Below are 22,234 nucleotides of genomic sequence, written 5' to 3' on the forward strand. Positions count from 1 at the left end.
GAAGATCTGGAGAACAGAAAAGAAAAAGGAGACAGTTGTGAATATCTGGTGGTCTGCCAGGAAGTAAGGGGGAGTGGATGTGTTAGTGCTGCTTTAGTGGGAAAAAATCAGGTCTAACCATGAGGCTGAAGGTGAAAGGAGGCTGATTTCCATACAACACGAGTGAAAAATCTCTACTTAGTAGTGTCAGCTTGGTGGGGTATTATTGTGAAAGGGATTTATTTCCCCCCACACACACCGCCCAATCTCCTCCCAACTGTGCTCTGCGGAAACAGAATGTGGAAGAAGTGACAGTGTCCCAGTTCTGAGCGTAGATCACAAAATGCTCTGCAGCTCTGCAGGCTTTGACTCTTCCCAGAGGCCCGCAAACAGCAGGCTGGCCTGCTGCGGGAGTAGAGAGGACCTGTAAGCGAGCCATTCCAAGAGCAGGCACCGTAGACCAGTCGTTGCTGAACAGCTCAGAGGCTGAGTGTGTGCTCACAAGCAAAGCTCAGCCACGATAAACCGGGCTGGCCCAGGCCAGAACCGCCCGGCTGACCTGTAGACTCAGGAGCAACAGGAAATGTCCTAGGTGGTCTGTGACTTACAACAGCTGGCTGCTATCAAGGAGACAGCTTGACCCCTTTCCTGGCACGTGCTACCTTGGTCTCTACTCACCCCAGGCTATTCCCTCAAGTCTCCCACCTTCAGAAATCTATCAATGACAATCAGGCCTCAGTCTTTACACTTGTGAATACTCCCAAACCCCAGGGGCCACACGATGAACTATTTCAGGAGAACAGCAGCGGAGTGGGGCTGTGGGTTCCCAGCTCAGAAGGCAGGAAATGAACTGCTTGCTACCCATGTTGTGAGCACTCTTCATCTTGAAATCCCACTTTAGGTGGCTTCTGGGAGGGAAAGTGAGGGAGTGGCCTCTTGCCACGTATATTATAGAAGCTCCTGGTCTCTCACCCCTTCCCTCAGGTGTTTCCTTGTAAATCTGAGGGTGGGGATGTGGGGGCTGATTGTGGTAGGGCTGCTTTATCACCCTTGGAAAATCTTGAAGAAACGAATCTGACCAATTCTTAGTGGCTCCCCCTCCCCCCGAATGTGGCACATACAGCTCCTGGGCCTGATGTCTTCTGGGGGAAAAGGAAAAGTCTCACTTACTATACAAGGTAGAACATACTAACAAGAAAGTTTTATCAATGGAACAGTGTCCTTTGAGTGCTGAGAGCTCTACCGCTGAATATAACCACCTTTAAGGGACACCAAAGAAGGGATTTCTACATAGAGTGCAAAGTCAGACATGATGACCTCCTAAATCCTTTCTACCTTGTAACATTCTCCATCTCCATGAGAAGCAGTGTCGGCTAAAAGACTAGCAATGGGCCAAGCATCTAAAATCCCGGGTTTCAGTCTTGGCTTTGGGCCCTTAAACTTCCTGAACCTTGGTTTTGCAGATACGATGGGCCTCCCACTTAACTGATATCCTTCCCTCCTCCATTCTTCCTCGAAGGCAGAACTCTGATTACACGCTCATGCTCCCACATGTTCAAGGAAGATGCTCACAGGTTTGGCCCCTGGAGTAAATCTAGATTTGCATAGACCAGTCTCCTACAATTTTTGTCACAAATGGAGAAAATGATATTTGCATGGTATATTCACTGGGTTACGTAGACGAAGTTGATCTATCTATTGCAGGCCCCACCTGGCTGCTCTTCAGGGACAAGGGCATCTATACCTTTAAGGCATCTGTAATTCTCTATCACAGTGGCTAAGGGCTGGTTTAGCCTGAGCTATGTCTGGCCAATGAAACCTGAGGAGAATTCTGCTGAACGAAAAGGTGTTCCTCCCCAATAAAAACAAAACAAAACAAAAACAAACAAACAAAACAAAAAAAAACCACCACACACACACGAAGAAGCATCTCTCTTCTCCCTGACTTGGTCATGCCTACCTGTGATGTCTAGACCTCTAACAACCTGTAGATGTTTTAAAACATGGTGTCCAAATTCTTTGATATTCTTCCCATTAAGAAGTAGAGTCTGTGTCTCTTCTTGAATCTGAGATCTAGTGACTGATATGGCAAAGATGACTGCCAGTTTCCGGGCAAACATACTAAGAAACAGAAAACTTCCAGTGCATGACTCTTAGAACAGTCATTCTTAAGACCTAGCTGCCATGCTGTGAGGGAGCCAAGGAGAGGCCCACATGGAAAAGAACCACGGCCTCCGGCCCTCAGCCCCAGCTAAGCAACCATCAGGAAACAGAGAACCAAACTGCCAGCCACGTGAGTAAGCCGCCTTGGAAGTGGCTTCTCCAGCCTTCAGTCAAGCTGCTCCAGCTGATGCCGCATGGAGCACAGATAAGCTGACCCTGTGGAGATCGGCCCAAATTGTAAGTTCGTGGGCAAAACAAATGACTGTTGTTATTTTAAGTCACTAGCTTTGTGGTGGTTTACTGTGCAGCAATATATTATGAATACACAGTCCTCTTGCAATCAGGAGGGGAAACAGACACAAAGATGGAAAATGCTTCGGTCCTTGATGACGCTGTTGTGCCGATAAATCAGCCAACCATGGGATCATTCTGCCTCTGAATTTATTATACAAGGTGATATATGTAATATATATTACATATATCTTTAATTTTTATATTTTTATTTATTTTTAAGCCACTTTTAGTTGGGACTTCTATCATTTGCAATTGCAACGTCTTAAATGATACCCTCTGCCCTTTCATCTGTAAAAATGAAATTAATACAACTGCCGTGCTCTTCAGTTTTCACCATTCACGGACTATACAATGAGAACCCATATGTGCCAAACTGGGCATGCACAAATGAGTAAGACAAAGACCCATGGTTAGACCAGTAGATCAGGCCTGACCACTCTCCCCACCCCCAACAAAAACTTATAAACATTCATTGAGGAAGCATGAAAAACACAGATAAAGTGGAAAGAAGAAAAAATAACCCATAACCTCACTATCTCAAGACAACTAAGTAACATTTCAGTGTATTTCCTTTGAAACTCCTTTTGAAGTTTTCTATTTGTGTATGTGTGCGCATATGTGCATGTGTGTGTATACACATGCAAAAAACCGAGATGTTGTGGCAGAAACTTATAAACTTATATAAAGCACTACACGCACACAGAGAGCTATCCTTCAGCATCCCTTCCATGTGCCGCTAAGAATGTACGAATTATAACTATCATCTTTAGATTAGTTCATAAAACACAAATGGTCCTGGAAATAGGTGATACATTAAGGAAGTTTTTTTCCAAAGCTGGGCAATGTGTCCGGCCAAGGTACATCTCTGGGAAGTGACCTGATTAAAATGAAGGCGATTATGTCAGGTTACCAAAGTTCAAAGAACCGTATTATAAAATTAGACCAGTGAAGCCTAGCCTCTTCAGCCTTTCCCCAGATACGGCAGAAACGAAACAGTAGGGGTGAGTTACAAACACCTCTGAAATCACTAACTGAAACATCCTATGCTAACCACCACCTTCCACCCATTCAACTACTTGTCTAAGAACTACTCCAGCTGTTTTTTTATATTCTTATCAAGCACTCACATCAAATGAACCCTTGATTTCCCCCCATCCAGCTAAGAATCTTTGATGCACAACTTCATTCACTCTCTTGCACAAACCTCAAACACAGGCGCCCCTCCATTCTCCTGCAGCCTCTGACAGAACTTGTACCCTGGAGGAATCTAGCTGCCTTTTCCACAGCTGCACAAGCCTGGCCTGCTGTGGTTCAAATTACCACCTCTATTCAGATGACTACTGTCAAGCAGCAGAGCCTGAGGCAAGCATTTGGATGCAGGTGGATCATCTGGGGTGTAAGCCGAGGAAGCAAAGTGAGGGAGTGAAGGCAGCAGGGCTAATAAAGACTACATGAAGCTGGCTACCACTGTGGCAAGCAGGGCTCATTGAATCTGGGGATTCGCAGAGGACTGTACAGTTTGGACCCCAAGTTATCCATCTTAAGGACAGAGGCTGAGGCTATACCCATTGACTACCACCCCCTTTAGGTTGCAGGTGGCCCTGCAAGTGTTCTGCCATATTTCTCATCTATACTTGAGCTGCATTCTTTGGCATAGGAGAAAACCTGGAAGCCGGAAAAAAAGAGAAATATCACGGTGTGTGCTGGGACTCCTGGCTGATGTGGGATGCTGGCAGTGCATGTGGAACTCTTCCCCACAGCTGCACTAAAATCAAGAGGGCCAAGGAAAAGTGGCTCAGAGTATCCAAGAGCCTGCTATGGGCCCCAAATTTAGCTTTCCAGACTATACATCCATTCTTGCTTGCAAACTGAATCTTCAAACTCTATGATGATGTCCCACAGACACTTCCAACTCAAAATGACAGAAACTGAGAGGAGTCAGAAGCATACCCATGGAGTCAAATCCTTTTATAGCATTTGCTGATGACAGTAGCATAGGGCTCCCTCAACTGTGAGTGGGCTTGCCAGCGGATGAGGCTATGAGGGCCCTCGCCAGGCTCTAGAACACCGGCATCAGCAATTCTTCCTGAATCGGGACATGTCATCAATTAGACACACTGCCGCATCCATCCCTAAGGAAGTGGTAGAGCTCCAGGTCTGGCACTGCCCTCTCCACATATTGTGAGGCGATGGTCACGGGCCTTGTTGCTTGTCAGCTCCAGGATATAGGCTGTCACGTCACGGACACACATGCAAAGTGCATGGTCCAGTGGAGCTTCAATGGTCTCCCCTCCCATAGCGTAATAAAACCAGTTTTATTCCCAAGGACATCTTTATTTCAATGTTCCTAATCAACTTCCCTTTGTTCTCTTTTGAAATGGTTTTTAACATCTGTCCACTTTTCGTAAGTAATAAAATCTTTTCACATGTATCTGTATGAGTGACATGATTTTACCTTTTGAAAAATCTTTTCACTGCCTTGAAACTTACAATGAGATGCCCAACAGGCACACCTGTCAGAACCAGGTAAACTGTTCATGGAGAATGTACCTCATGTATAGTTAAACCCAGGAGTGTCTTTTCTTGGTTCTCCTAGCTGAAGCCGAAGTGCCAACAGAACTGAGTTGTCTGCCTTTTTCTGTCTTTTAAAAAATTGCCTCTATACCAATGTAGTTCTGTTTTGTTTTTGTTCATTTACGGCCATTAAGTTATTCCCCATGGTTGGCAGAAATGGATGGGAATTTGGTTAGAGGATCTGACCATCTGGAGATCTCTTTACATGGACTCATGGTTTGTAGAAATCTAGCCCCTGCTGGGTGAGAGGCAACAGAGAATCTGGTTTGTCAGTCTTTTTATTAGTCTATTTTTGAGCTTAAATCAATTCAGAATTTCATGCCCTTTGGGAGAGAAAGAGCTTTTTGAAATCTGGACTGGGAAGATTTTGTTTCTGTGTTTGCTCTTGATCCATGGCTAAAATTGCAAAATTGAAGCTGTTTCTCTGGAGCTATATGTCTCCATATCTGTAATTCAGAAATGTCTTCACCTCTGGTTGTGCGTGTGGGTGCGTAACATTTTCTTACCTTGGGCTGGTATTAATATATTAGATTTTAAAGTGTCTTTTTTAATTTAAAGGAGCTCTGTTCTAATTGGCATATGTAAAGTAATTGCTTATATAAACTGAATATAACAAAAATTTCCTAAAATACAGAAATTAAATATTTTAAATGTGCTAAATTTGAAAAATATATTTTAAGAATTCAAATTTATATGGAATTTATGCAAATCTTTGACAATTTTAACTAGTATAATATTTGTCATTTAATGAAAACAACTATGTTTTCTCTGCTATATATTTCTGTGAAATATAATACAAGCATACATTTTTATGCCTCTTGGATATATTTTTGCTAAACTTACACAGGTTTATAATCAAATGGGCTAGAATTACCTACTGAATGTTTAAGATTACAAAAATATCAATGTATGTTTAAGCAAATTGAATCATTGTTCTGACGAACTTGCATTTCCACAGTAATGAGGTTTTGTAGTATGTTACCTCGAAAAGTGTTTCCAAAATCTTTAGATAACTGAAGAGCTTTGACCGATATTATGAAATAGTAGGCACAGAATGGACATAGATCATTGCTAAGTAAGAATATTAAAACATTCATTACTAAGCATAATTTTAGTTTATACACTTTTGCTTCTTTATTTGCATCTGCTACAAGAAGGCTGTATCTTTGGGTTTGTAGATGAATGTGTTCATTTCTGCCATGCTGTGAAATGTATAAGGGAATCGTGTCGCTGAATAAAAGCTAGGTTGAGTGTATTCATGAGCTCTGCTAAAATGACAGAAATTCACAATTATCCACCCCCTTGTTTCCTCTGTGAAATGCAAGTGCTTAAAAGTTATAAGTAATAAATATGAATGAGACTATATGTGACTGAGACTCTACTAGGAGTCTCAAGATAATGAGACATGGGTATTTTTTTTAAATTAAGGGCCAAAAAGAGAATGTTTCTGTCTGAAGTAAAATCACTTGTTCCAGAATCTCCTATGGCTGCTGCAACAAATTACCACAAACTTGGTGGCTTAAAACAAAGCACATTTGTTCTCTTACAGTTCTGGAGGTCAGAAGTCTGAAGTCATGTTAACTGGGCTAAAATCAAGGTGTCAGTAGGGCCCTGCTCCCTCCAGAGACCCTAGAGGAGAGAATACCTTTCATGGCCTTTTCTAGCTTCTAGAGCTGGATTCCTTGCATTCTTTGGCTGGTGGCCCTTTCCTCCAGCTTCAAAGCCTGCCTGCAATCCTCACATTATCTTCCTCCTCTGTCATCAAAACTCCTCCTGCCTCTCTCTTATAAGGACATTTGTAATTACATTAAGGGCCCACCAATGTCATTCACAGGTTTTAGGGATTAGAACCTGAATATCTTCAGGGTCCTCATTCAAGTTCCCACCTCACCTTCTATGTAACCTGTCCAAATAGCACAGACTCCGTATCTCACCACAGGAACACTTTCTTATGACTTTACTATGCCCTTGATTATTCCCTTTAAAATAAAAGAAACCTGCATTTACAAATGCGTTAGTGATTTCTGTATGTTTATTTAAATATTGTATTGTTACTTTACTTCATAAATGGCCAAGCTACAATCATTCATGCACTCGGTCAGGCACCCATGATCCCATCTTAATTCTCAAATCTCCTGAGAAACTTTTCAATTTTTACCTTCTGAGACCGAATCCAAAATGAAAAATGAAATAAAACTTAACAACACCTTTTATACTCAAAACTGTCCCTGAGATCTCCTAGAGATCCCTAAAAGTAAAGAAGATTTGTTCTTTTACCTTACAGAAAATTAGAAAAAAATAGCTCAATTTGCTATGTTAGTATTGATTAGTTGCATAAGATAAAGTCAAATGGAAAGAGGTATTGAGCCTTCCATAGATTAAAGCTGAGGAGGGAAAATATTATGAATATCAATATTTCAGTTCTATGCTGCTGCAGAGTTTCTAGAGATTCGTCAGCGCCCTTATTGTCTATTATATGTTTCATTTTTTAAAAAAGATTTTATTTATTTATTTGGCAGAGAGCTAGACAGCACAAGCAGGGGCAGAAGGAGAAGCAGACTCCCCGCTGAGCAGGGAGGCTGATGCAGGGCTTGATCTCAGGACCCTGGGATCATGACCTGACCGAAGCAGACGCTTAACGATGGAGCCACCCAGGCGCCCTATTATATGTCTCTAATTGTCGGATTCCTGCTGCCGCTTTCCCTGATGATATTAGGCAACGAGCTGCAGCTCTCCATTAGCCACACGGACCTCCTACTGTAAAAAAGGTCACTAAATCCAGCGCCTGAGCTCACGCACGCCTGTTTTCCTTGCAGGCATTCTCCAGGCCGAGGCTGCTGCCACCACCACAAGATGCGCATCACCCCGGAGCACATGCAGAGGGCCCTGGGCAACAACCAGCACCTGAGCCGCCTCTTTGAAGACAACACCTCCCCACTGGCCGCTGGCCGGAGGGGCGCCCCAGCCCCGGAAGTGCTGAAGCCCGGGGACCAGAGCCCACAGCCTCCTCTAGGCCCCAGCACAGATGAGGGAGGCCTACTCTTCTGGCAGCACAAGCCATTAAAGGATTCAAATCCGGTGCCGTGCTTCCTTCTGTCCTTCTGAGCAGGAGGTATCTGTCAGACATTCTCTCCCCTACAACCAGCTACTCCCTTTGGAGTAGTCTTTGATTTTGAATGTTATGGAAACAACAGGGTTTCCTTCCAGCAGAGACAAAATTTTAAATGGTACTTACGTCCAAAATTTATTTGATGCTCTACTCCTGTCAGGACCTCTGGCTATTATTAAAGCCCCTGGTCATTTTAAGTCTGACTCTCTGGAAGCCAAAGGAAACCACCTTGCTGATGTCTCTGCAAAAACGCCACTCTTATTGGATCCAAAGACCAAACCACTGTCGTGGTCCAGAAAACTGCCTCCCCTAGTGACAACCCAAGAGATTGAGCTAGGGTAATACAACAATTGGTCATTGAAAAGGAAAAACAAAACTGGAAATCCAAAGGCTGTTGGTGTCACGAAGAACAGAAATGGTTCGGACCCAATAACAAACCAGTCCTGCCAGAAAATTGAAAACTTCCATATTAACTACCATATATGAATTAAATCACTGATTAACTGATAAAACAACATTCATGAATAATACTGGTGGGGAAACGCTGACAAGGCCGCAAAAAGCACTTATCTTCATTGCTCTATGTGCCCTAAATTTAACCCAGGGAAACTTATCCGTACTGTCCCAGATGTTTTAATTTGCCCCGTGGACCATTCAGATTTGGCAAATGGATTTCGTACAATTGCTCCCATCTACTGGACAGAAGTACATTCTGGTAATGGTTTGCATGTTTTCAGATTGGACTGAAGCTTTCCCATGTAGCTAGACAACTGCTTCTTCTGTACCTAAATTCCTACTAGAAAAGATTATTTCCACTTAGGGAACCGCTTTGAACTTCATAGTGATTGGGGAACCCATTATACGGGTCAAATACCTCGATAAGTCTATGCTGCCTGGCTAGTTCGGCAGCTGTGTGTCACTTCGTTACCGTCCTCAGTCTTCAGGACTGGTGAAATGTACAAATGGAATTACTAAACTCAATTAGGTAAATCAGCTGAAATCTTCCAAATACCCTGGCCAGAAGTCTTACCACTGGTTCTTCTAAACCTTAGATCTACTCTCTTCAGGATACATAAACTTTTGCCTTTTGAAATTAATTACAGAATGGCCAATACGCTCAGCCCCCACTTCTTTTGACCCACAACTAATAAGGGGGGTGGGGAGATGTACTTCAGTTTTGCAAAGGCCTGATCAAGTCCCTAGAAAGTAATCACACTCTGGTAGAACAATCTTTCCACAGTGAGCTTCTGGGAAACAAAGACATCAAACATCACACCTTACAGTCTGGACATTTCATCTACCGGAAAAGACATTTCCCAACAGACTCCCTTCAAACTCACTGGAAAGGCCCCTACCAGGTGTTATTAACTAACTTCTGAGCAGCCAAACATCAAGGAATAGATTCCTGGATTCGTGTGTCTCATCTGAAAAAAAGCCCGCAAATCTGAATGTACTGGCACGTCATCTGGTGACCGAATAATGAAAATTTCTAGGAACTGAAGCAGATGGCATCAGAAGTAGACAGCGTACCCAAGATGTACGGACCAGGCCTGTACTGAGGTTTTTTTCCCCCCTTCTCACTCTGTGTTTAATCTTGTCATTCAGACCTTCTGTTGTTTCTTGCCTAGTTTTCCTACTATCCTTTTCTTTAGCTTTAAAGCATCCTGTTAGCGCCACCTCACAAAAACTCTCTGATTCTGCTAAACTTACTGATTTCTAGGGTAAATAATACTCATGACGAGGAACCTAAATTGCTGGCCTGGCCACTGTCTTTAGAAGGATGGCAAAACCTACCTGGCAAATGGGTAGGATCTTCCTTTGGTACCTTTGAAACCACACATCTTCCCTCCCGGAAAACTGGCAGAAAATATTATGGTTTTCCACTGGGTACCCCTGACTCATAAAGCAATACTCTCTCTCAGGTCTGAACTCTCACCCAAAAATCTTTCTGTATGACCTAGATGAACATGAATTCACTCCCTGTTGGAATCCAGAAGACTCTATCATCTTCCCTATGGTGGGGCAATAGAAATTCAATAAGATTGGAAAATGGGAAGCTAATGTGCTCCCACTCAATGGTACTTCACTGGGGACTGACCAAATATCTGGTAAAAGATGGAAACTTAATTTAACTTATTTTTTTCCTAGGGATCTCCCAGACCATAACCAAAATCTTACTTACACTAGATCAGCTCATTTGTTACTTGAGATCTATAGAAATTTAAAGTTCTCACATAATCATTCGCAACCTGCTAGTAAAACAGATTATCATATGTTCTGTATAATAACGATTATATTTCTGATTATGAGATCTTTTGTTTCATTCCAGGGGAAAGAATCTGGGCAAAAGGACCCAATGATGCCTTATTCTTAGAAGACATTGGGTACTTCTTTTTATGTGAAAGAAACATATTCTACCCTATCCCTCAATTAAAAGGGATGTGTAGGGATTGTTGCCTTACCCTGATACCTAAATTAGAAAAAGCCTTCCCTCTTCTGCTTACATACCTAATGTAGGGTCTTTCTCCTATCGACTTAAAAGGATACGTTGGAACTGGGAAGTTTATAATTATGGCTGGATAGCTACATATAACCCTACAGTGGACAGAACAAGTTTGGGGCATGCTACCAGAGCCTTTCTTCCCTGGCTGAAGTAGCGAAAACTAAAAACAAAAACAAATAACAGTAATTTGCAATCTTTCTGTAGTCCTGTCCACTACTTCCAATGCTTCTGTCCAAGCTTTTGCCTATCAAGAGACCCAAATCGATAGCCTTGCAGAAGTAATTCTACAAAACTGCAGGGCCCTAAACGTCCTCACTGCTCAGCAGGGGGAACCTGTGTCCTACTCGGAGAAAGTTGTCTTCACGTTAGTAAGTCAGGGAAAATAACACAAGAACTAAAAATAATGAAGGACAATATCGAGCTGCTAGCCGAAGCTGGCCAAGCTCCCGGAACACAGGGCATTTTTGATCTAGTAAACAGGGGCGTTAGGGAAACTGACTGAGAAGGGCATTTCAATCACTAGCTATCGTTGGGTTTTTTGTCCTCAGTTTTAATCTTTTTAATTAAATTTCTACTGTTTCGTATTAATAAGCAAATGTCTTCTTCCCAAATGTATGTATAAAATAAAATTCTTTTCCTTTCAAAAGCTTTTCCTGAAACTCAAATAACCATGGAAACTAAACCATCCACCTTAAAGCGGCATACCTGAGATTATTCATTTCTCAATCCTCTTATTGTTCAAATGAGGCCATTGAAATTCCGTGTCATTCCCCTCCTCCACGGGACAAGACACCTGAGGATGGGGTTCGCCTCAGCTCTGAGGAAAGACAACTGAGCATGGCCCTCAACTCCATGGGGAAAGACACCGGAAGACCACTCTCCTCAGGTGGGGAGACATACAATACAATCTACCTATAAAGAACTATACTTTTGACAAAAATTAATAAATACACCTCAAGGTGTATTTCAGCATTGTGTTCTGTGAAACATTCAGCAAACATTCAGCAATGTTTTCTGTGAAAGATCTTGATAAAAAGAGGGCGATGTAAAAGAACTTCAATCTAAATTAGACCCAGAGGATATGAAATGGAAAATCTCACACCTGTGCCCTAAGGAAAACAAACTTAAGGACTGAGAGACTCCTTTCCCGTTAAGTGTCTGATTTACAACAAAACTGATAATACTGGAATTTTCTTAATGATAGGGAAGTAATCAGGAGTTACTTCATACCAACCTGGCAAAGCTTTGCTTATGGTTTCCCAGAGGCATGAACAAGAAACTACCCAGGTTGGCTGGTCTCACAAAATGAGCTGAGTTGACCTTTGTAAGACTGGACTGGTTTTCTCTGCTTGGGGAATTTGTAAGGCTGGTCTCTACTTGTTTGGATTGTAACAGACTCCAACTGAACTCTCCCCTCTTTGCATTCCCTGCCCAGAAATACGGCCTATCCCCAGCCTTCAGAGGACTTGCCTGCAGCGTGCTAGAGTTTGTGGGTCCCAAATAAACTCATCTCTTTTTAGGATTTTGACCTTGCCTCTTCTTTTAGGTCAACAAAGACAATCTTCATTTTCTAAAAACTTGAGGAAAAAAAACTGGATCAACTGGCCGAAATCAAATAGGCTAGCACCACATCTGGTCTCTTGCTGTGGCCCCATCACGTGGAAAAACCAAGAACTGGGCAAAGGGTGGAGGGGCATGCAGAGGACTCACCTCGGTCAACGACTGTTCCAGTTATAAGTCCCTAGAGAACAGGATGCTGCTACATGGACTGAGCGCCTCCTGTCTGCCTGGGGCTGTGGGAGGCATTTCACATACATGTTAATGGACCGAGGTTCAAGAAGCTCAGCTTAAGGTCCGACATGTTTTAAGAATCGTAGTCACTCTGAGGTGATGTGAATAAGCTGTGCCATGCAAATGCCTTGTGACCCTGCAGTAAATTAAGCCATTTTACCAGCGAGCCGAGATGGTCACATCTAGCCGAGGCAGAGAGAAAACAATGCTGAGGGAAGTCAAATTAATTCAGAGTGATTTATTTCTTTTTAATTCCAATTTCAGTGTTCTCTTAAATATGTATTTTTTTCAACTTAAGGCTTTTAACTCATTTTTGCTTATCTATGTAGTGAAACTGACCAGCATATCTGGTTTTTGTTTACTTATAATATTTGGGAGGAGTTATTTCCTCTCCCCATACAAAGGTTTTTCACTAGTGTCTTAGGCATGTAGAGGTTTTTGTTCGTTTTTTAAACCTGGCTTCACCAAAACCTGCCCTCAATTTGATGATGTGAGAACAGTCCAAAGGTTACACAACTGTGTTCATTTAAAAGCTGAGCTACCTCTTAGAACTTCAAGAAGAGAGGAGAGTAATCTTCATTCCATCATTCATCCCTAGGAACTATTACAACCCAGGGTCTCAGCCGGTTTAGAACCATCACTGAAGGATGGAGGCAAAATCCCAAAAGGCCCAGCTTCTGCCAGGTAGATTTCCAGCGAACAGCAAGCTGTTTTTTCCAACATGGTCACGGCCATGAATTTCCAGAACTCTACCGTTCCCCATCGAGAGTTAGTTTCCTCCCCTCCCCTTCCTTTGAACCTGGATGGGGTTTTTGACGGCTTCAACAAAGAAAACACAGCAGAAATAATGTCACATAACTTCCGAGCTGGATCACAAGAAGTGATACTCTTCCACCTGCCCTTTTTTGCTCCAGGACACTGCCCTTGAAAGCAGCCAGCACGCTGGGAGGAAGCCCAAACTAGCCCACAGACAGAGACGAAACGGAGAAGATCTGACGCCCTCAGCAACAGCCAGCAGCAGCCATAAGCAATGCGAGGGAATGAGCCCTCAATGGACTCCAGCCCCCGTCTTTGAGCCACCCCAGCTGATGTACAGTGAAGCGCAGGTGAGCCCTTCTGGCCGCCCTGCGCAAATCGCAGACTCATAAGCAAAATAAACACTGCTAGTATTTTAACCAAGTTTTCAGCTTAGTAACTGGAACTCAGACTCAGAACTGAAGGCAGATATGAATGAATTTCACATAAACCAGAATAAACTTTATGTTTTACTCCCTACTTTGACCCCTGAATGCAGGCAGAAATGAAAAACGTACGTACATCTTCCAACAGTGACGTCCTGCTGCAGGGTGCTTATGTACAGCTGCAGAGTCAGCTGGGGGGCCGAGCCCAGGAAGGCCTGGATCACCGACGCGCGACTGAACGCAGAGCGGTGCGTGAAGAGCTTGCCCTCCGCCTGGCCCACCTCCTTCTCAACTTCTTCTGAGAAGCCATTTTTTGGCATCTGTCGCTTCTTGGTGATGCTGACATAAGGCTCTTCGACGTGGCCTGATTGACAATAGATGCAGAAGACTTCAAAACACCTGGAAACAAATCAGCAAGTCATGATGATCAGAGAGAGACAGGATTCTGCCTTTCCTCAGTTACCCGGCTTACTTAACCTGATTCTCAAAGCTTTGACTCGGCTACTCTGGACTACAGGCCCTTCTCTCAAAGCCTCCACTCCAAGGAGTTCGGAGCATGAAGTGAGTCCTCTTGCGGCCCTCCAGCAGCTCAACTGAAAATGAGTGTGAGCCTAATTGAGAGATGACACCAAAGGCCACCAAGGCAAGGACACAAAGTAGGGGATGGGAAGTGGTTCAGGCTCCAGAGCCACAGAAGAAAGCTCAATTTCCCTTCACGACACGTACTAGCTGTGCAGCCCTGGGCAAGTCATTTAACCCTTGAACCCTTGCCCTCAATTATAAAGCAGAGATAACACCTACTTTGCCACACTGTTATGGCAATAATACAGTATATGGGTGTGATGTTTGTGTGTGTACTGATGTGTGTGTGAGCGGCTTGCCATCTAGCACTCCCCTAAAAGGACCACAATATAGGACCTAGCTCTCGGCTCTCATAAACCCTTATGGGACACGACTACAGTCAAACCTGTCTGGAGGTCTGTCAGCTATGTCTTACTTATGGATTAAGCCTGCCCTAGGGATGGAGCCTTAACCAGTCACTTTTCTAGACTGACAGAGTACCTGGCTTTTAAAATCAGATTTTCCAGGTAATGATGTGGCTACCACAGGGAGGAAGAGTACTGATGTGCGTGATTTACTATGAAGTGTGTGTGTGCGCGCACACACACACACACACACACACACACGGACTGATGGATCAACTGAGGGATGGGAAGATGTAGGAAGCAAAATGTTAACTGTAGAACCTAGGTGGTGAGTACTTGGGTGTTCACCGTACAATTCTTTTAAGTTGTCTTCTGTGTGTTTGAAAATCTTCATAATAAAATGCTGGGGGAAAACGGGTTTTTCTTAGAAATAAGAAAAGTGCTCATGGCCTTAGGTTTAAAAATTGTTAAAGGACATTTTTTTCTCCCAACATGCATTTTTTTAAAAGATTTTATTTATTTATTCGACAGAGATAGAGACAGCCAGCGAGAGAGGGAACACAAGCAGGGGGAGTGGGAGAGGAAGAAGCAGGCTCACAGCGGAGGAGCCTGATGTGGGGCTCGATCCCATACCGCCGGATCACGCCCTGAGCCGAAGGCAGACGCTTAACCGCTGTGCCACCCAGGCGCCCCGCCAACACGCATTTTTATAACAACCTTATAATACTGCCAGAAGGTTTTATGGCTTCATCTATTTTATTGAAAGTTGTTAACTTTGTACTCTCACCCGAGGCAACTATGGCAACAAGAATACATTTATAATTTTAAATAATTAAACTTGATGTAAGAAAGGAAATACAAGAGCCTCTCTGATGAGTACAAACTGGACTTATTTTGTGACTACTGTCTTTGTTCATTTCTTCCTGGGAGGAAGAAGGTACATAGCAGTGTATGTAAGAGAAAGAAAGAGAAGGTGGGGGAGACAGGTTTGTCTGGTACATTTTATCCAACAGGGTCAAAGACACTTTGATATAGTACATAAAAACAGGTAAAAAAAAAAAAGAAACGGCCTGGGCCAATTTGTTCAACTGAAAATAATGAAGTACAGGTTATGTGTCTAAGTCCAGCTAATCCAACTGAATTTTCTCTGAGAAAAAACTCAAATCTATAAGAACTATTTGAGGCCTAGCAACCTCACACAACAAGGACTACAAGACAAAATGAATTGACCATCATCTGAATTCTCAAATATGTGATGAATGCAGATAGACTTTGCCAGTGCTGTGGGAAATGCAAAGACAGCTGGGGTACACCTGCCTCATTCAGAGGTGCTCACAATCTAAATGGAAAAGGGTACATATACATAATGAGGATAATAATGAACACAACTAATATTTATATAGCACTTTTGGTTTACAAAATATTTTTCATATATTAGAAAGCCTACTGCAAGAATTTGAGTCATAGCATTATTTGCAATAGCAGAATTCTGGGAATACTCTAAGGGTCCCAAAATAAAACAGTAATTAAATAAATCATAATATATATATATATATATATTCAATGAAGTATTACCTCATCCTTAAAATTGATGGTATAGACATACATCTACTAATATATAAAAATGTTTACTATATTTGGTAAGAAAAAGGAGTAAATTAGAATGGAAAATTCCATTTTTTGAAAAAAAAAGTCACATACATAAAAACATAAATCACACATACACATAAACACTAGAGTGCTTGATTTTGCTCATACTGACTCAAGAGACTGTTAAATAGTTAGGAATCATGTGAGCCAGTTGTTAAAAAACTGGTAGCTTTAAATAGGCCATGATGGGAATATTTACATCACAGAAACCAGCACATTCTGCAATTCAGGGCTTTTCCCCCCAAGAGATAGTTTACCAGCTTACTGCTATAAAAATATTAGTAAGGATATACAACAAAATGGTAAAAATTGTTCTTTTTAAACAGTCAAATTAGGGTTTTTTAAATTTTTTAATTGTGTGTATCTGTTTTCTGCTCTTCTGTCCTTTCAACAGTATGTTTTACCTGAATAATGAAATCAAGCTTAGAATTTCAGCACATGCTAACAGGTGAATGAATGAAAATAAAGGTTCAGAGGAGAAAGCCAGTCTCTTGATGCTGAGGGGGGTGCTGTATTAAACAGGAAGCATGTACTGAATTGTTGACAAACTGAAACTTCAAGGTCTACCAATAGGGATTATAGAAGGTTCCAGAATGGCTAATGACACAGGTGGCCCTGAAGCCCAAGTGGACACCCTCACAATCCACTGTTTTTCCCAATTAATACACTTATCTCAGCACAGAGTTTTACACATAGTAGGTGTTTAATAAATGTGTGTATGGTACTAAGACTTCCCCTACTTGCCACTACCAGTTAAGAAAACTGATAAGAAACAAACTACCATTCTTTTTGGAATTCTGCAAGACTTATCCAATTTTACTACAAATGTGGGGGGTTTTCTTTTTTTTCTTTTTTTTTTTCTTGAGAGATTGTCTAAGTATAGCTGTAAGTTAAATATTTTCATCAAAATCCTTCAAGGCTGTTTTTCAGTATCAGGTAGGCCAAGGAGTGGCAACCATTTTCTGTAAAGGATTTACAAAGAGTAAATATTTTAGGCTTTGCAGGTCACAGTCTGTATCCCAACTACTCAACTCCACCACTGCAATGCAAAAGCAGCCATACACAGTACGTTAAATGAATGAGCATGGCTGTGTTCCGATAAAACTGTATTTACAAAAACAGGTAGTGGGGGGATTTGGCCTGTGAGGCATAGTCTGCCAACCCATAATGTAGATAATCAGCAGGCGGATCCATTTTTTTTCCCTTCACCCCATTTTCAAGTATCAGAGTGGAAGGAGTTTATCCCTTAGCTGAAACCATGCTTGTTGGTGTCTGCACAAATAACCTGGGATACCAAAGACCCTTTAAAGTAGTTAATAAAAACACGTTTTCAAAAGAAATACTAGGATTTCCTACACACCATGGTTGTCTTCATGTGACACACCTGCGCTTGATGAGGCTACACAAGAACCAACCTGGTTACATAGAAAGCACCATGTGACCTTTGAAAAGCCACTCGCATAATCTCCCTGAGCCTCAATTTCTCAACTGTAACAAAAAAGAAAATGACAGCTCTCAGGGTTTTACAGTGGATGGGATTAAATACTGTATGTTAAGAGCACTTTGCAAACAAAAAAAAAGCTCTTCAAATATAGGCTATTATTATTTTAAAGTCTTCTGAAAGCTTATTATCCAAAGAAATACTATGATGAATCATGTTGCAATGTTCTGTAAGAAATTACTAGAACTTCTTAGCTTTCATTTTTATCGACCCAGATTTTCTTCATTATACCAGTAAATAAAAATGGAGGAAAATTCCTTGAACTTGAAACTCATTTATAGTTATTCCTTCTCCCAATTAATTTAAAAAATTAACATAATTGTAAAAGGATAACAAGATTCTGTTGTTAGGTGTTTTTCCCTCTCTGGTTTTCCAGAATATCTACTATCATTCACAATAAGATCGTCCTTAAAATAAAAAAATAAATTCAAGATACTATTCAATGATCGTATCATTCAAACCTAGACTTAATAAGGAAACAACCACACCAACTACAACTACGGTTTTAAATATAAGACTGATAAATGAAATATGGTGCTCTCCCAGGGCTCACCTAAAGGAAAGAAGGAGCGGGCCTAGTTTTTAGTATTTAGCCCATAATTATTACAGTGTAATGCAATGCAGTTTAACTGAGTGAACTCAAAAACCAGCATCTCACCTAAAAAGAACATGAGTTTGGCTAGTTAGTACCCAACCAAAAATTAATTGAGCTAAATTTTCCAAAAACAATTTCAAAATATTAGTAAGTCAAATCAGTGAGGAGGGGAAAGAAACAGACCATGACTCTCCTTTGGGCGAAATAATTTTGATCTTTAAGTAAAGCTGATGTCTTGGAGTTAAAATAGAATCAAAGTGTCAGCAGGAAAAACTTCCAATAAGATATTAAGTCCTGCGAATACACAACAGCAAATTGCTTTTCTCTTAATCTAGAAGCTAAGAGATTTGGACCCATTTTTTGTGTACCTCAGCTCTAAAATCATGGGTCCAATATCTCCCTGAAATAAATGAGCTGCATTAGAATGAGAGTCCTTGTTGACAGAAGGGGGTGGCTTGTTGCTTTATTTTTTATGTCTTACTGTTTTTCCCCCAAGAAGACAATGACCCATTCAGAATTTTCTGGAAATAGGTCTTTTTATGGTGTTGAAACTTTCTGTATAGCTGAAAAGTTATCTTTTCAAAGTACCAAACTTTTTAAAAATAAAGTTAGAATATTTTTACTATAAAAACTGAAAAATGTAGAGTAGTATATAATAAGGGGGGAAATGATACACTTTTCTGTATTTTCCAGGAGATAATTAAAACCGCCCATAACTCTGTCATCCAGAAATTACCACTCTCTACAACTTGCTATATTTCCTTGAGCTCAGGTTTATATGAGCCATCCTATTTTTATACATATAATGTCACTAGCTTGGTCTTGGGTCACTCTTAGTATTTAGAAAGATTTTAAATGGCAGTAATGATAGAGATCACTCACCCAGATAGCTATTTAGGTCATTTGTTTAGATTTTGCCAAGATGACCAATTTAAGATGGGACTATTGGTAAAATGTACTCCACACTCTTCTGCTTTCTTTCAGAGTATACGGAACATAATTAACCAAACTCGATTTCTTTTTTTTTTTTTTTTTAACCGAACTCAATTTCTAAGAAGCTTTGTGAACATGGTCTGGGGTGTCATTTTCCTCATCTATAAAATGGTAACAGTGACATCGACTCCATGGGGAGGATTCAGCGTACTGAGGGATCCTAGCACCTACCAAACCATCTAGCACAAGCAGCACTGAGAAATATCAGTTCCCCTTGATCTGTCACTTCATTTAAACATCGTGAGCAATGATTTTCTTTTCACAGATGAGGTTAATAAATAATGAGTGCCTTGTCCAAAGTCAGATCACACTGATTTTTCTGAGCGGGATTTCAATCAGGATGCTGTGGCCTACTTGGCCAGAGAGGACTAACTGCTCACTAAATAGCTGCAAGCTGCACGACTTTGAAAATTCTTCTTTCTCTCTCTCTCTCTCTCTCCTTTTTTTCCCCCTAACTCTTCCCTTGCTCTCACACGTCAGTAGCAACGCCTTAGTTCCGCTAGTATACCTGTTTCTGTTCCTTTCTAGGATTCTGCGCCTTCTGGAGGCTGGGAGACTTGTTCACCCAGTTTGTCCTGACTGTGTGTGAACTGCAGGTCAGTATTGTGCGTGTCAGCTGGAATAGTTGTATTTAAGGTGAAGTGCAAAGTTTTATAATAGGGCTCTCTCAAATCTGTCTTGCTACTGGACTTTTCTGTCTCTGTGTGTGCTGGGGCAGGGGAGATACTGCCTGGTAAGGAAAAATTCCTGGCTAGCTGAATCTTCTGGCAGCTGAGCTCTAGCCTTTCTATCTCTTCCAATTCATCTATCACCTGTGTCTAAATTCAGTATTATAAATTGCTTTCTAATACAGATAAGAATCCTTTGTTTTGCTTTTCCTGTGGGGTTGAAAGTTGTCAAAACAACACATTTTAAACTCTCTTCATGGTCCTTAGATAAGCCAGTCTACTTCATTACCATGCATCCTACTTGCTTTGTGTTAATAGAAATTAATTTCCAGAAATGTCACTAACGGTTTTTTTCTTAAGGCACCAAAGTTTCTGTCTTCACGGCACACTGTGTTCCAGCTTCAATGACTATATTTGTAAGTTAGGCAGGGCCGGAAGGCATTTCTACAACCCTGCCTGTTTCCACACCAAGGGAATGATGCGATTTCTAGAGCTCTGCACGAGAATTAAATAAATTAGTATTTGTAAAGCGCTCAGAACTGTGCCTAGCACACAGGAAACTCCACGTGTTTCATAAATTAAAGATTAATCTGCACACGCTTTTGCTGTAAAGGCGATTTAGCCCACACACTTTTCAAGGGTTTGTCACGACACAAGCCAATCCTGCCAGCGCCCACCTGACCCCACAGAAGGCTTGTATTTTATGAGGTCGGACTATATGCAACTGTCATTTCTGTTGGTCAAGCTCAGTTGAATATTGGCAATTTCATATGCGAGAACCGAAGAGGAAGGCGGTCCGCCCCGGCTTTATTCCCACTCTCCCTGGATTCTGTCGCATTCGCGTGACTGGAACGGTGGGGCCGAGGAGCAGGGCGGGCGGGCCTGGGCCCGGCACCCAGTCCAGCCACCCGCTCCTCCCGGAAGGGCGCCCCTCGGCCAGGGCAGGGGGGAGGGGACCCGGGGGCCCGCACGCACCTGAAGAGCGGCCCGAGTTGCAGCAGGTGCAGCAGCAGCACGAGCGGGCGGTCGCGGCTGAAGTCGCGGTGCACGAAGAGGAGCGTGAGCTGCACGAGCGCGCAGGGCAGCAGCGAGAAAAGCAGCGTCAGCGCCTGCCACATGCCGTCGCCGCCCGAGCGGTAGGTGCTGCTCAGGTACAGCGCCGCCGTCGTCTCGGCCACGAACAGGAACACGGACGCCAGCACGGAGCCCGGGAATTTCATCTCCGCGCGTCAGCGGCGCGCACCGGCGGCAGACGGGCGAGCGGCGGCGGCTGCCCGGGGGGGGCTCCCGGCATGCCCTGGCCCCGACTGCTCGCGCGCCCTGCGCTGCCCGCCGAGGGCACGGGGCCGGCCCGGAGGCCCGGGCGCTGGAGCTGGGCCTGGGGGCGACCGGCCCGGCTGAGGTGGGGCGTGGAGCGCGGCCCAGCCGAGACACGCCCACGCGCACCGTGCGCCGCCCGCGCGCTACACTGCCCGCTGCGTCTCTGCGGCGACGGTCCTCAGGCGGGCCGCGAACCTGCGCCCTGCGATTGCTGGCGCCGCAGCCCCAACGGCTGCGGCGGGCCCTCCTGGCCCCGCGCTCAGCCTCTGGGTCCTAGAGCCCTTGGCCCACGCTCCGGTTCACAGCCCTTTGAAAAAAGGCAACCAATGGGGCCCAGAATCCGGGTCTGGACTTCTTTCCATCCCAGTCTCTATTTTGTGGGCCTAGGGAACGCCTAATTCCTCAAAGGACCAGCGTTTCCGGTCACTTAAAAATAACCAGACCACACAGATGCTTTTCAAAGTACAAGTGGAAAGTCTTGTATCCAGGATTTATGGTTTCAGTGGGCCAAATAAGCATGCCCTTCAGTCTTCCAAATACAGTGGTCTAAAACGTTGCTTGCAGTGGTTCAAGAGCATCACAGACAATCCTTAGGAGTCGATGCCTTCTCTCCCAGAAAAACTGCCTACATAATCTATTCCTCTGTAACTGTGACTGACTCGCACAGAGTGAAGACCTAATAAGGAAACGGTTTTCTAGCCCAAGGCATACCTCTGCTTGCTAGCGTGTGCCAGCCCCAGGACTATCTTAATTCCTTTTCACTCACTGCGCTTGTGACAACCTTGTGAACATCAGGATGGGCTCAGCCCACCCCTTGTCCCTCAGAGTTTGAGCAAGTCACTGAATCTCCCTAAAACTTTGGTCCTAACCTGTTCCATTAGGGATTAGACCTTAATAATTACGAGTTCCCTTTCCCTGCTGAAATTAGCTGATTCTATCAATCATAAGGCATATCTGTCATTCTTCTATTTAGGAAAATGATGGCAA

General features: G+C 42.9%; 1 protein-coding gene across 1 annotated transcript in view; it reads right to left on the reverse strand.

Moving 5' to 3' along the window:
• XK (X-linked Kx blood group antigen, Kell and VPS13A binding protein) overlaps positions 1 to 21,844 on the reverse strand; it is a 42,198-nt gene extending 20,354 nt beyond the window's left edge. The window contains exons 1-2 of the mRNA XM_045790467.2: positions 20,903 to 21,844; positions 13,731 to 13,993 (exon numbers count right to left, since the gene is read on the reverse strand). Of these exons, the coding sequence (XP_045646423.2) occupies positions 13,731 to 13,993; positions 20,903 to 21,147 (508 nt within the window). The 5' untranslated portion in view covers positions 21,148 to 21,844. The remainder of the gene's footprint in view (positions 1 to 13,730; positions 13,994 to 20,902) is intronic.
• Positions 21,845 to 22,234: the final 390 nt, after the last annotated feature.

This window comes from Ursus americanus, chromosome X, assembly GCF_024610735.1.
Source record: "Ursus americanus isolate L20-20 chromosome X, mUrsAme1.1.p, whole genome shotgun sequence".
In the NCBI taxonomy this organism is placed as follows: Eukaryota; Metazoa; Chordata; class Mammalia; order Carnivora; family Ursidae; genus Ursus; species Ursus americanus.